Source organism: Hakea prostrata, chromosome 8, assembly GCF_041222555.1.
Source record: "Hakea prostrata isolate BN-2017 chromosome 8, UWA_Hpros_2, whole genome shotgun sequence".
Taxonomy (NCBI): Eukaryota; Viridiplantae; Streptophyta; class Magnoliopsida; order Proteales; family Proteaceae; genus Hakea; species Hakea prostrata.
Window position 1 is genome coordinate 37,641,531 of NC_142607.1, and position 16,330 is coordinate 37,657,860.

Genomic DNA, 16,330 nt, shown 5'->3' on the forward strand with positions numbered 1-16,330 from the left:
CCAGTGAAAAAGAAAAATTTTTAGAAGCAAAGATATAGCATTTCATGAAAATGAAATCTTGGTAGATATTGAGAAGACTAGACAACCTAAAGAAAATGCTTATATCATTCATGATCCCACCCTAATCTATTCTCCATCAAATAATATTACAAATGGATGAGAGATAGAAAAACATGATGAAGATGTGTCAGATGTAGAGGGTGTCGAGAGGGGGAACAACCCCTTCCACTAGGGATTATAAAACCTTTAGTAGAAGGTCTACAAGAAAGGCAACAACTATCAACAAAGTATTATAGTATTAATTATATTTAGCTTATTGATGGAGAGCCAAACAAATTTTAGGAAGTACAAAGTCATGAAAATAGACAACACTAGATCAAATCAATGCAGGATGAGATAAATTCTTTGAAAAGAATGACACTTATGATTTGGTGGAGCTTCCAAGAGGAAGAAAAGCATTGAAAAATAAATGGGTGTTCAAGCTCAAGAAAGATGGTGAAAAAGTGGTGAAGTACAAAGCTCGATTGGTGGTAAAAGGCTTTGGCCAAAAAAAGGGATTGACTTTGATGAGATCTTTTCCCCAGTTGTAAAGATAAACTCCGTTCGAGTTATATTGAGTTGGATAGCTAGTTTGGATCTTGAGTTAGAGTAGTTAGATGTGTCTTTCTTCATGGTGATTTGGAAGAAGAAATATATATGGACCAGCCAGAAGGATTTGAAGTGAATGGGTACAACAAGACAAATGCACAACTATATATGGTTTGCAAGTTGAAGAAAAATTTGTACAAACTGAAACAAGCATCAAGACAAGGGTTCAACAAATTTGATGCATTCATGATGAACCACAGCTACACAAGAACCTTTGCAAATCTTTGTGTTTACTTTAAAAAAGTTTCTGGAGGTAATTTCATTATACTTCTTCTTTATGTTGAAGATATGCTAATAGTTGGACAAAATTGCAAGATGATTGACAGGTCAAAAGATGAATTGTCTAAGTCTTTTGACTTGAAGAATTTAGGTCCTGCAAGATAGATTTTGGGGATGAAAATTGTTCGTGACAGAAAAGCAAAGAAATTATGGTTGTTACAAGAACAATACCTTGAGCGGGTCCTAAAGATATTTAATATGGAATATGCTAAGCTAGTTAGCACACCCCTTGCAAGCCACCTCAAATTGAGTAAGAAGACTTGTCCCTTCACCAAAAGAAGGAAAAGAAGAGATGTCATATGTTCCTTACTCATCTATAGTTGGAAGTTTGATGTATGTAGTGGTTTGCACACGCCCAAACATTCGTCACGTTGTTAATGTAGTGAGCAAATTTTTATCTAATATAGGCAAGGAGCACGGGGAGGCAGTGAATTGGATCCTCAAATATTTGAGAAGTAGTTTCAAGTTGTGTTTGAGTTTTGGAGGTTCTAAACCAATCTTTGAAGGCTATATGGATGCAGATATGGTAGGAGACCTTGATGGGAGAAAATCCACTTCGGGTATTTAATTTACTTTTACAGAGGGAGCTATGTCATGACAATCCAAGCTGCAAAAATGTGTTGTTTTATCTAAAACTGAAGCAGAATACAGTATTGCTACCAAAAGCAGGAAAGAGGAGGTGTGGATGAAGCATTTTCTTGGTGAATTGGGTTTGAAACAAGAAGAGTGCATAGTATTTTGTGATAGTCAAAGTGCTATGGACCTGAGCAAGAATGCTATGTATCATTCCCGTATGAAGCATATAGATTTGAGATATCATTGGCTATATGAGGCAGTAGAGAAGAAGTTACTGCAATTTGAGAAGATTCATACTATGAAAAATCCTTCAGATATGATGATCAAAGTTGTTCCCAAAGAGAAGCTCAACTTTTTGGTTGCATTGGTCGGAATCGACTCCAAGTAAGAAGTCGTGTTGTGGATCTCCTTCCTCATGGGATTGAGGGGGAGATTGTTAGTGGGGCCTAACCCACTTAATTCCAGCCCAAACTTGAAGCCTACAATTATTTCTAATAGGATTCTACTTTCCTATTTTTAATCAAATAGTGACAAGTAGTTTTTGGGGTTTGTTTTTAATACCTATAAATAGAGGCAACAAGTAGTTTGTCTTCAATTGAACAACATAAATTTTAGATATGGTTTTTCTCCATGAGAGTGTTGCTGTGAATTGCTGCTAGAGAGAGAAAAGCAAGAGAGAAAGAAGAAGAAGAAGAAGGAGGAGGAGGAGAAGGAAGAGAAGCAAAGAAATTTTGGTTGCCATTGAAATCATCTATCTACAACTAGAGATCTATTCAGAGCAAGGAGATTTTGTTAGATCTACTGTCATGTGTGATATTTTTCTTGGTTTGATTTCTTCTGAGGCAACCCTAGACTTTGTTGTTACCAACTAATTGTTTCCTCAATTTCAGAAGGATATTTGTATTCATCTTTTTCTCATAGTGGATTGGTGCAATATTTTCCCGTGGTTTTTCCTCTCTACACTGAAGGGTTTTTCCACGTAAAATTCTTTTTTTTTTTTTGATAAATTTTCCGTAAATTCTTCGCTTTGTGGTGATCATTTTCCGCCCATTATTATTTCTTATTAACGGGTTTTGGGTTGTTAACTCAACGCCAATAAGCCCAAATTCTTTTTCAACTTTTTACCCCATTTAGATTCGCGCGGAATAGGTTGGAGGGAGTTAGGACTAGCAAGGAGCTAGAGATAATCTAAACCCCTTGATTCAAAGATTGACATAAAACATGGATTCTGATAGATAAAAAATTACCGAGAATGATGCTGCTTCCTTTTAGTTTTTCTTTGAGTCTTTGACTCCGTTGTTTTATTATGAGAATTTTTTTTTATCAAAAATGATGCCACCTAAATTTAATCAAAAGTGGTTCTTCGTTGTTTATTATTGATTAAATTGATATTATAATTTAAATTATATAAAAACAGAAATTTTAAAAAAGAATATGAAAGATCTTATTTAGATGGAAAATATCCACATAAAAAAAATCGATTCAGGTCTAAATATGAAATCAATAACGCAATTTGACTTCAAGAGAAAGTTTTGACCCAGTTATTTATGACTCATTTCACCTTCATGATGACAATGAGATTAAACTAATAAATGAATCAAATTTGGCTCAAATACACCACTATCCATATCCGAATCCGATAAGTAAAACCGATTTTTTGAATTTGATCTAATATCTAACAGAAATTTATGAAAGATATCCGATTTCAAATCTGAAACTTTATCTAATATGTGATAATTATCAAATCTATTAAAGTAAGAACGATTGATCTATTTCCGCACCTTGAATTTTAAAATTACAACTTTATCCTTCGTATTGTGTTAGCTTTGACTGTTGCTCCCTTGCATTAAGAAACCGTTTCTTAACTAATGACATGACATTTTTCTAATTTTTGAAATATCAAAAATAACCTTGATTGATGATTACTATTAATTTAATCTTTAGTTAAATCATTTTTTTATTCTTAGTAAATAATAAATAAGAGACTTATCTCTCACGAATTTCCGTCAAATTAAAGTTAGCACATGGAGAAAATAGTCTGTCGATGACTCAACAATGAGGACAAAATGGTAATTTAACATATATCTCATTTTATTAAAAGGTAAAAAGGACTTTTAGATTAATACTTTAATTTGAAGAAGGGTACAATGGTCTTTATCACACTAATATCTAACAGTCGCCTAACTCAATCTGAAATGTGGGAGTATAGTAATTTCATAAAGTACATGGGTCAATATATAATTTTACTATAATACAAAGAACATCAGGAATTATTCCAAAATTGATAAATGGGAGAAGTATAAGTGCCAACATGTGAAATGTGAATTCTCCTTTTAGAAATTTTCTTCCTTCCACTAGAAAAGTAAAGTTACGTTGGGGGTGTAAAGTAATATTTTTGTTTATGGGAAACGGTTTTTCCTGGTTCTATGTATTTTCATTATTTTCCACTTTTTATAGGTGCAGAATCATTTGTGGTTACATAAAAAATAAATAAATAAATAAATAAGAGATTTTTGTAACCGCCCTCACCCAACCCCAAAAAATAAAAATGAAACAAGGAAGAAACTTTGGGATTTTAGGGTTTCAAAATAAGAGGTTATGTTTTGAAGTAAAGAAGACAAGGATGCCATTATACTTTTTTTTTTTTTTTTTTTTTTGATAATTTTTCAAAGTGAGCTAAAAACTGTGCCAAGCGCCGACTCGTTTAGTAAATGAAAAAAACACAATACAAGGAAAATTTTCAAAGACACCCCAAAATAAATAACAAAAATAACACACCCCAAAAATATATTAAAATTGGCAAAAACACCCTTAAATGTCTCTTAAAATGGCAAAATGGTACACTTCGTCAACAGATTCCCTTAGGGCCTGTTTGGTTACATGAGTCTAGAGATTTCAAATATCTAGAGATTTCAAATCTATAGATTTCAAATCTATGGAGTTATAATTTATAAAATTAGATGTTTGGTTGTGGAATGAAATCTTGGATCATCCTAAAAAATATTTGATCGCGGTTTTGTGAATGTGCAATGTATGCTTTTGAAATATCGGTTTCACCCTTACCCATAAATCTCGTTCCGTTTAGTGAATGTGAATCTCGTTTCTAAATCGGTTTTCCCCGGTATTCTCGATCATGAATCCAGAGATTTGAAATCTTCAGATTCACAAATGGGAGATTTATACCGGTTTGGTTGTGTGAATCTATGGATTCATAAAATCTAGGGATTCACTTTTTTACATTAAAAACGTGAATTTGTAGATTTATGGGTATTAGGTGAAATTCAGAGATTTCACCTATATTATAAAAGAACTAAACATTTGAACCATGACTCTATAAATGTTTTTTCATGATGAATCTATAGATTCATTCCAAAGATTCAGGCAAACCAAACAATTAATTTTATGAACTATGACTCCATAAATTTGAAATTTACAAATTTGAAATCTCTAGATTTTTTAAATCTCCAGACTCAAGTAACCAAACAAGCCCTATACATGAATCCAGAGATTTCAAATCTTTGAATTCATTAATGGGAGATTTACACTCATTTGGTTGTAAAAATTCATGGATTCATGAAATCTAGAGATTCATCTTTTTACACTAAAAACATGAATCTGTATATTTATGTGAGAGATTTCACCCTACTATAAAAGCACTAAACATTTGCGTGCAAGGTTGACTTGGCTCAGTTCAACTAGAGTGGAGTAGGAGATTCCGGTTTTGGTGCCCTATTGTTGAGTTTTCACAAAAATTACGTCAACCAAACAATTTTCATAATGAAAATTCCAAAAATTCATGTTAATATAATATTGCAATATAATTCGATAAATCTCAATTACCGTTTGGTCATCCATCATCTTCCTTTTACCCCCAAAGAAAAAGGCCGTCTATCTTGGATTCACATCCTCTGTAATTCCTTTCCCTACAATTCCCTGCAATTCCCTCATTGGATTGTGCCATGTGGCATTTAAGTAATCCAATGGTTATCCAATTTAAACTAAATTTGAATTTTATTTAAATCCACTCATAAATTTGAATTTTATTTATACTCTTGTTTGTTGGATAACCATTGGATCACTTAAATGCCACATGGCACAATCCAATGAGGGAATTGTAGGGAAATGAAATACAGAGGATGTGAATCCGTCTATCTTCCATCCATGTGAGGATGAGGATACCCATCAAAAGGTTGTCGTTTTCAAAAACTACAATCAAAAGAAGAGGCACATTGGCCTACTTGCATATTTTGGCAAAAATAAACATTGTTGATTTTCATTTCTTTTGAATGAAAAAAAAATCATTTCGACTACAAAAGGTCTTGATTTCAGGCAACATTGTTTTATTTTGAATCAGGAAAAGCTTGACAACGAGGGATGTCACACCCCACCCGTCGGTCTCGGTTACCCACCCGACAACCAGTGGGAGTGAACAGTCATAGGATCCACGGTCTTACCATCAATGATAATAAATGCAAGTAATAGATAATCATGAGCAAGAATAAGTGCAATAATAAATAAAAGGATTACATGAGTCCAAATACTCTAATAAAATAATAAATAAAAGAATCAATGATCAAAAGAATAATGAGTTCAGCGGAAGCAATCAAAATGATTAAATAAGTTTATTTCCGGTTTCTTTTTCTTTAACTAAAAACTGGTCTATTTAGCAAGGAAAGGGGTTCTCCAATTCTTCTCCATACGATCGGCAAAATGTCTGGCAACATGTCTCCTCCGTCCATCAATGAGTGCTATAAGAACATTCCATGCATTCGCAGGAGCTCTCACACAAGCTATCTTCATCTCCCATTGACGGTGCCACATCTTCTTCATATAAGAAGGGTCTTTCATACGGATCACTTCCAACTTCCAACGTTGGGCCACTATTTTTGTAGTTTATATAATACATACAAGAAAAGGAATGAGTCCTGACAAACTCAGTAATGACAACATAATTCTCATCCATATGTCAACAACATCAGCAATTCATATATGATATGTATGATATGCAAAAGTATGAATGCTACTAAGATCTAACTGTGCAAGTCTCTAACAGTTGATATGCTTTAAGATATACACCATCCCTCCTCTGGGTAGGTCTGGTTACTCTGATCCCTCACGGACTAGATACCTTTGTTGGGATCCTGGATAAAGGGGTAAGTCCACACCTAACTCACAAACCATGGTTGGGGTTTAAATCAACACTCTCTTACCATGACCATTGGCAGAAGTACTGGCGCATGTCGGCGTTTCTAATCCAATGCAAGTCATAATGGTAACACACTACATGAAGTCCAGATACTTCCCCTATGGCACCAACCAACTCGGTTCCGTATCCTTTGCAACTTAGGAATGAGAACCCTCACGGACTGGCTACCGCTATTGGACTCCACTCCCTAACCCTATGGTCATCCACATATTATTGGGGTGGAAAGCTCTCATGAATCCACACGACACCCGGTCCGCTCCTTGACATTCATAAGCCCAACCCTAACATATGCAACCCTACCATTGCATGAATAACAGTGGACCACTGAATCTCTGCGCGGATTGGTTACCACTGTAGGATGAATCAGAGTCATGTTACCACCGTCACGGGTCATCCGACTTCAATTCTCCTACCAAAAGGGTAGTAGTATGTGGAGTACCTAGCCATGCAACTCTAGACTCTCCCAAGGTATGTCATCCAGTAGTTATGATAGTGTTGGAGGCATCAGTGAGCATGTGTCCCATACCACAGCCCTCTGATATCTCAAGCCAAAATATCCCAATGGAATACCCTTTCTATCAGAACCACAATACATCAATCATCATCATACCACAATCATAATTGATAAAGTACATACAAGAATATTACAAACAGTAAGTATACAATAAGATCAACATGCTTATTACAGTTACAACAAGATATGCAATTAAAAAACAGTAAGAAAAGACATTGATCTAGCATTCAAGTCATTGCATAAAGACAAGAATGTATATCCTTACTTGTAAATAATTAGAAGCTCTTTAAAATGCAATCCACAAATAATTATAAAACTTTTAGTAGAAACAAAGGACACTTATAAACAGGGTTACAAGATTATATAAATCAAATGAGTCAAATAGACCAATAGCCAAAAGCCACATACTTACTGTGACCCAGCCGATCGCTTGGCTCAAGCGACCATCTTGAGCAATCGCCCTAAAAACTGTAAGTTTCCAATCCGAAACTCAGGCTTTTGATCATTCGATTTCAATCCGATTTTAGGATGATCTCAATCCGAATTTCGAAATAAACACTTCTAGAACCAAGGGGCAAAACGAAACCCTAAAATTAACGTAGATCTGTCACAAAATCCTCCCTTTGATTAGATCCATCATTTCCACGAATACAGAGATTTGTTTTCAGATAGGATCCCATCAAGACATTGGAAAGGAAGCTACAACTAACCAATTGAGTTATCACTAACAACATGGGGATGGGTTAACACCAATTAGAAGCTAAAGGAAGAGAAAGGGTGAAAGAAGATCCAATTACCTTAACCAGAATCACCAAATAAAGAAAGGGAAAAATCTCCATATCTCAGTCCACGCTTTGCTCACCTTCCAGAGTGTCTCCACTGCTTCTTAACCACCAAAAACAGCAATTCCCAATATAATATTCGTTAATTGGGCGAGGGTTGCTATTTATAGAGGTTTGGGGGCAGGGTAAAACCCCACAACCAGACCCGGTGGTCGCTTGGGGCGGTCGGTTGGTTCAATCAACTGCCTCAAGAAACCGCCCCCTAGTATATTGCTATACAAGGGTGCTTTGCTCAAGGGGTTGAAACCCAAACACAACCTAACCCTAATCAACACATGGGGGAGGTTTTACCTTCATTTCGGACATCTCCAGACACCACTTGCCTTGATCCAGAGATCCAACTTCCAAGTAAGGCAAGTTCATCATCAAGAGAATTAAGATCTATGAGTTTTGGATATGGATCATGGACTTTTATCCGGACACTCCACAAATTAATCCGGCTAGATCTTCGGGTTTTCGGACCTGCAATATGGATCCGGGTTAGAAATACAGGGGTTGTTCAGGGGATATATATTGTTTCAATGATGAACCAAAGCGAGAGACTCCTACTATTGTTTGCACTAACCATTGAGGCTGCTTCCACTATGATGAATGCCAATAATTCTCTCTCAGGGGTTGTTACAGGGGATATATATTGTTTCGATGATGAACCAAAGCGAGAGACTCCTACTATTGTTTGCACTAACCATTGAGGCTGCTTCCACTATGATGAATGCCAAGAATTCTCTCTCAGGGGTTGTTACAGGGGATATATATTGTTTCAATGATGAACCAAAGCGAGAGACTCCTACTATTGTTTGCACTAACCATTGAGGCTGCTTCCACTATGATGAATGCCAAGAATTCTCTTTCTGATAGAGTGTTTGATTTTTTTTTCTTTTGGTAGACCAAACAGAACATTTGATCAGTAGGCAATTTTCTAATTCTGAACTCCTAATGAGAAATTTTGTTTCGTCATACTTGTGAGAAAGCAGATTGTATTTATTTAAAAAAAAGAAAAAGAAAAGAAAAGAGAAAGGAGACTTTAGATTTTGGAGGATAAGAAAAAAGATAAAGTGTATTGGTGTTTCTAAGTTATAATATATCAAATAGGATAAAATTGTAATTTTAATTTTTAATATAAAATACTAATAAGGATATAGTTGTCCTTTTCACTTTGGATTGTCTCTTAAAACAGCAAGAACCCCTTTCTGGAGTATCAGTGATTTTTGCTATCTATTTTGGAGTGTTTCTCAAAATTTTTCAAAAAATATAATAAACAAACCAGGATTACACATACATAATTTGAACCGTTTCTAATCCAAAAATGCAAAAATACGGAAAAAATTACAACCAAAAAACATAAACATTGCCATACAACTCCTTGTTTGATAGTTATATATTATCATGTGACCCTCACTAAAATGAAAATTGCCATTCAAGGTCTTAGACAGATGTAAATGCCTAACTTGCCCCCCGCTATTGCAGATACTACAAGATCAGGCAGCTACCTTTATTTGTTTTGTTGCTTTTTATTTATTTATTTATTTATTTATTTTCTGTTTGGTTACTGGAGGTAACCGGGAAACGGGAAATTTCAAAATGAAAATTAGGGTTTTGGAAAATGGATGGGTAAACCCGGGCCTACTGAAGTGGCTCAGAGTCACCAAACCCTGTGTTTCTTTCGCATGAGATTCCTGCCGCTTCTTTCTTTGCATTCGAAATTTTGACAATAAAAACCATTTCCAACTCCCAATCCGAGTTTAAAATCTCAAACCATTTCTTCTCTCTCTCGCTCTCTCTCCCCTATCGATTCAGTTCGGAGAAGGCGAGTGAGTTTGAGGGGAAAACCTAAACCCTAATCCTGTTTCTAATCTCGCTATTCACATATTCGGGTTCGAACCACTGAACGCCGGAACCCTAGTATTGTTCTTCAACTTCAAGCGGAGAGTTTTTCCGTCTCGTCGATTTCGATCCAAGGTATCCCTCCTTCTCTCTCTTATTCAATGATTTGTTGTTTGTACTTTCTTATGCCATGGTGGATCTATTCTTCTCTGTTTGTTTGTGGTTTAGGGTTTTACGTTGGAGTAAATGATTGTGGGTTATTGTTGTTTCTAAGTGGGTTCTTACTTTTTTTTGCTGGAATTTATGTCGATGAGTGCATTTCTGGATGGGTTTAGGTTTTAGTTTAGAACTTCCGTTGGGTAACTCAACTTTGATTGTTTGTTTACTGGTTAAATGTTGAATCGATGAAAATGGATTGTTGTTCTTATTTGTTATTCGTTTTATGCCCCTCTTGTTTTTTTTTATTTAGTTGTGTTGAGGGTTCTTCTGAATTTGACATCTTTAAGATCTCTGATATCGTTTACTCTCTGTTTTACTCTCTCTCTCTCTCTCTGGCTGATTTGTCTTGAGTAGTTTGGGAGACAAATGGCAATGGAGATTACTCAGTTCCTCTTGGCTGCGCAATCAGCGGATGCCAAAATCCGAACTGAAGCAGAATCGAACTTGAGGCAGTTTCAAGAGCAAAACCTTCCTTCTTTTCTTCTATCCTTGTCGGTTGAGCTCTCAAATGATGGGAAACCTCCCGAGTCCCGGAGATTGGCTGGTATTGTACTGAAGAACTCATTGGATGCCAAAGAGGCTGGCACGAAAGAACAGTTAGTCCAACAGTGGGTGGCGATTGATGCTTCCTTTAAGCTTCAGATTAAAGAGCTTCTTCTGAGGACTTTAGGATCATCAGTGTCAGAAGCAAGGCATACTTCCTCGCAAGTGATTGCCAAGGTTGCAGCAATTGAGATTCCTCGCAAGGAGTGGCCCCAACTCATTGCTGCTTTACTTAACAACATGACACAGCAAGACAAGCCGGCTTCCTTGAAGCAAGCTACCTTGGAGACTCTTGGATACGTTTGTGAGGAGATATCTCACCAAGATCTTATGCAGGATGAAGTAAACTCTGTCCTCACTGCTGTAGTTCAAGGCATGAACCAAGCAGAGCACAGTCCTGAAGTTCGTCTTGCTGCGACTAGGGCATTGTACAATGCTTTATATTTTGCACAGACCAATTTCGAGAATGAGATGGAGCGGAATTATATCATGAAGGTGGTTTGTGAGACAGCCGTGTCTAAGGAGGCTGAGATACGGCAAGCTGCTCTTGAATGCCTTGTCTCAATCTCGTCAACTTACTATGAGGTGATTGAACCTTACATGCAGACCCTCTTTGAGCTAACTTCAAATGCTGTGAGGAATGATGAGGAAGCCGTTGCACTCCAAGCAATTGAATTTTGGAGCTCCATCTGTGATGAAGAGATTGAGCTTCAAGAATTCGAGGCACTCGAGAATAATGATGCGCCTCAAAATTTTCATTTCATTGAGAAGGCTCTGTCGTCTCTTGTACCTATGTTGTTGGAGACTTTACTGAAGCAAGAAGAGGATCAGGACCAGGATGATGGAGTTTGGAATCTGTCCATGGCTGGAGGAACTTGCCTTGGTCTTGTTTCAAAAACTGTTGGGGATGCTATTGTGCCCCTTGTTATGCCTTTCGTGCAAGAGAACATACAGAAACCAGATTGGCGTAGCCGTGAGGCAGCCACTTATGCATTTGGTTCTATTCTTGAAGGCCCAACTATTGATAAGCTATCCCCGTTGGTTGTTGCAGCTGTAGATTTTTTACTTAATGCAATGAGAGATGAGAATAGCCATGTGAAGGACACTACTGCTTGGACTTTAAGTAGAATTTTTGAGCTACTGCATGCCCCAGCTAGTGGATTTTCTGTGATTTCTTCAGCAAACATCCAACGGGTTATTCAGGTGTTGCTAGAGAGCATTAAGAGTGCTCCAAATGTGGCTGAGAAGGTTTGTGGGGCAATCTACTACCTTGCACAGGGCTATGAGGATGCTGGGACAGATTCCTCAATCATCTTGCCTTACCTCCCTGACATGATCAGTAATCTCCTTGCAACAGCAGACAGGAGTGACTCTAATGATTCTAGGCTCAGGGCCTCTGCCTATGAAACACTGAATGAGGTGATCAGATCTGCCAATCTTGCTGAGGCTTCTCACGTAATAGCACAGCTCCTTCCAGTGATCATGACCAGGTTGGGGCAGACAATGGAGCTTCAGATTGTATCATCAGATGATAGGGAAAAGCAGGGAGAACTGCAAGCGCTCCTATGTGGTGTTCTCCAGGTCATCATCCAGAAACTAAGTGCATCTGACGATACCAAGCGTATAATCCTGCAGGCTGCTGATCAGATGATGGTCTTGTTCCTTCAAGTTTTTGCCTGTCGCAGCTCTACAGTTCATGAAGAAGCTATGCTTGCGATTGGTGCTCTTGCTTATGCCACTGGAACAGAGTTTGGCAAGTACATGTCGGAGTTCTATAGGTATTTGGAGATGGGTTTGCAGAATTTTGAGGAGTACCAAGTCTGTTCCATCTCAGTTGGGGTGGTTGGGGACATATGCCGTGCATTGGATGAGAAAGTTCTACCGTACTGTGATGGCATCATGTCCCACCTTCTCAAGGATCTTTCCAGTGGAGTTCTGCACCGATCTGTCAAGCCCCCAATATTCTCCTGCTTTGGAGATATTGCTCTTGCCATTGGTGACCAATTTGAGAAATATCTCCCTTATGCAATTCCTATGATGCAGACAGCTTCAGAGTTGTGTGCTAAGTTGGACACTGATGATGAGGAGATGATGGATTATGGCAACCAACTAAGGCGGGGCATTTTTGAAGCTTATTCGGGTATCCTCCAGGGATTTAAGAATACAAAGGCAGATCTTATGCTGCCCCATGCTTCTCATCTTTTGCAATTTATAGAAGAAGTCTGCAAAGATCCACAGAGGTGGGTTGGGTGTTTGGCCCGTGGTGCTGAGCTTGCTTACTGCTTCTGTTTCTAATTGTAGTTTTTCCTATGTTTAATATTCTATCTCACTTCAATATCTTGTTGCTTTTTGTAGGGATGATGGTGTGGCAAAAGCTGCTGTTGCAGTGATGGGAGACTTGGCAGATGCACTTGGTCCAAAGATAAAGGTTCTGTTCAAGGATCGTACATTCTATGTAGAACTTTTGGATGCATGTCTCGAGTCTGATGATGAACAGCTTAAGGAGACAGCTACATGGACACAGGGAATGATTGGTCGTGTGTTGGCATCATGAGGTTATCATCTTATATCTGAATTGGTCTAGTATGGTTTCCTTATCCATCTAAACCTCTTGTTTGATATGGTGGTCTGGTCCTGGTCTGTGTCCTGGTCTGCGTCCAGTCTGGTCCGGTCGGTTCCTCGACTCCCTTCTGGTCATAATGGGTAGAGGGTTGGGAGTTTAAAAGAAAGTTGGTCATTCAATGCTGTTTTTCTTCTTTGGGGGTTGGGGTTGGGGGAAGATCCATGTATGTCTCACTGGGCAATTGCCATTTTTAGGACTAGTTTGGGAGGCCACTGGGGAAAATTAGTGGTCTGGTTCTAGAACTCTATTTTGGGTTAAAGCATATCCACTAATCGGTGGTTCATTTAGTGATTTATATTTTTTTTGTTATCTTGTTCTCTCCTCATCTTTCTTTCTTTCGTTCTGTTTTAGCCTCTCCTTGTTTAACCAGTTGATGTGAAGTGTTACCATTCCAAGGACCAAAACCAATGTTGGACCGGTATTTGTAAGCCATAGTGGTGCTTGGAGTGGTAAACTTTGACCCTCAAATATAATTGTTGAACTGAACCACTTTACAGGGTTGGGAAATGGTAATTTAAAGCTGGCCATTCCCCCTTTATGCTATGTGATGGAAATGATCACACAGCCATTTTCACAGTGAATTGCTGGAACATATAAAATATGACGAGTCTCCAAGCATTGTTTTTTGAGTAGTTCTATTATGAGTAATGGTTTCCTGAAGCCTAAACCCCCCTAAATTAATGGGGAAGGCAAAGAGGGATGTCAAACTTGCAAGAGGATCTATTGGAGACAAACTTGCTTTGGAATGGGCAACACATATGAGGCCAGGAATGATTTAATCATCATCATAACCCGCAAAACTTGGAAAATTAGCTTTCCATGTAATCTAGTAGAAATTGATCTACTGAAAAATTGAAATCACTTATTCTTGATTTAGAATGGAATTAGTTTGTGGTTAAACACTACTTTTTGAGTCCATTGAAGGAATTCCAACAAAATCACACAACTACTTGCTCTTGAGTTCATATAAGACATCAGCACCGAATTGACTTTCAGTTTTCAGGAAATTGATTTCTTGATCGAGAGGAGAAAAGATCTGAAGTATCTTTAACCGATTCTCCTCAACAACCCTCTTTCTCTTTTTCTCTTATGGGGTTCCATAATGCATTCTAAAATGATGGGAGTGACATTTGGTATACATCCTTTGTTCTTGGGATGGGATTACAAACGGTCTCTTGAGCAGATTAGATTTGAAAATTATTTGAAAAAGTAAGTTCTTTTTGTTTAGGATTTTGATAAAAATGTGATCAATAACTCTTAGTGAAGAGGTCATGGGTTCAATTCTTCTTAATGGTATCTATAATAATCTCCCAATCATGGTACACTGTGTCGGCGATATATCGCCGAGTCGCTGGGGGGCGACACGACTCCCCCAGCGGACACGAATTCTCAAAAAGTCGGCGAAATATCGCCGAAATGTCAAAATTTTGGGCGATATATTGCCGAAAAGTCGACATTTCGGCGATATATCGCCCAATTCACATATTTATTAAAGATTTATTTGATTTTTCACCGATTTTTCGTTCAATTTTTGCTAAAGTGATGTAGGACCTCTATAGGCTCCGGGAGCGCTGCTCACACCCCCGCTCACTCACCGGGGAGCGGGACCCGTGTCTGTCGACAACAAAATATGAAGCATGAACCATACTCAACATAATTGTATAATGAATTGTAAACTTTAATACATCTATTCACTAGTTGTGCATTTGTGTTCTCTTTGCATTGTTTACATTAGTTTATATGAATTTTCCAAACTTCCAGTTTTGTCCGCATATAGCCAGACATGTGCCAATCAAAAACTTAGATTACGTGATGTTTCAGGCCAAAAATAATGTTTCCAGTGTGTTTATTAGTATCAAATTCGGCTACACGTCAAATTTCATATCAAAATGACCTTAATTACCCTTTGAAACAGGGGTTCGATTTTTCATCGAACCCCTGCAAAAAGCTGGGCGACATGGCGACACGGCGAGTCGGGCGACATGTAGCGACATGGCGACATGCAGAGTCGGGCGACATGTAGCGACACTGTCCGACATGTCGGACCATGCTCCCAACCCAATTTCCTATATATAAAAAATACCTTTTGAAGAAAAAGAAAAAAGACAAAAATTCTCCAAGTTAATATTAATATGAATTTTTTTTTTGTTTCTCCCTTATACATACTCTCTATTTACTCACTCCTCTCTCAAAAGTTTTATCTTTGATTTTTCCAAAAAAATGACATTTAATTTCAAAAGTTTCCCTTGATATTTAAAAATGACCAAACTACCCTTTATTTTTACTTTTTTTAATAGGTTATGCTGATATTTTTTTAACTATACCTTGATGTATTTTTATAAAAGAGGGGAAGGATATAAAAAATAAAAATTCCATAATCACATATTTAAATGGACGAAAGAGACAAATAGAAAAGGTAATTTGATACCAACGTGCGTTGGTCCAAGTGGTAAGCAGCTTGGTTCGCTTAAGCAAGGTTTCGGTATTGAATCCTTGTGGATGCAGAAAATTCTCGTTGGGAGACTCACCCACCACAACCAGGTGTGAGACGCGGGTCGAGCCACCGGGGTTGGCAAACCAAAAAAAAAAACAAAAAAAAAGAAAAGGTAATTTGATTATTTTAAAGTATTACGGAAAAGGATAAGGACGAGTTCAATATTTTTGGGGAATTAAAGGGGAATGTTTTTGAGTGGGAAGTAAATAGAGGGGAGAGGGAAATTTTCTCCATTAATATTTGTAATTTTAATTTAAAATACTTATAATTGTATATGCGAGCCGTCTTAGCTCAGCTGGTAGAGCGCGTGGCTTTTAACCACGTGGTCGTGGGTTCGATTCCCACAGACGGCGAGATTATTTTTAAATTGTCCTTAAAATTAACCATTAGCTGAAGAATGTTCGTTTTTTGTAGTGGCTTTTTTATTTTGGCTTTTGTTGGTTTTGAAGTTGATTTATTTTGCAGGAGGGATGCTCCTGAACAGAGAAATCTCACTGGATATTGATACTATTCAACTCTCCTCTCATTTAGTTCAGTTCTTACCTATTTTCATGTAATCTTC

General features: G+C 37.5%; 1 protein-coding gene and 1 non-coding gene across 2 annotated transcripts; both read left to right on the forward strand.

Annotated features, from left to right (window-relative positions):
• The first annotated feature begins 9,676 nt into the window (after positions 1-9,676).
• Positions 9,677-14,240, forward strand: LOC149007753 (ARM repeat superfamily protein). The gene is made up of 3 exons (XM_089166521.1): positions 9,677-10,024; positions 10,463-12,891; positions 13,007-14,240. Exons 2-3 carry the CDS (start codon positions 10,475-10,477, stop codon positions 13,203-13,205), a joined length of 2,616 nt encoding a protein of 871 aa, XP_089022647.1. The 5' UTR covers positions 9,677-10,024; positions 10,463-10,474; the 3' UTR covers positions 13,206-14,240.
• A 1,808-nt stretch (positions 14,241-16,048) lies between these two features.
• TRNAK-UUU (transfer RNA lysine (anticodon UUU)) lies at positions 16,049-16,121 on the forward strand. The gene has a single exon. It is a non-coding gene; the product is annotated as a tRNA-Lys (tRNA).
• The last annotated feature ends 209 nt before the right edge of the window (positions 16,122-16,330 follow it).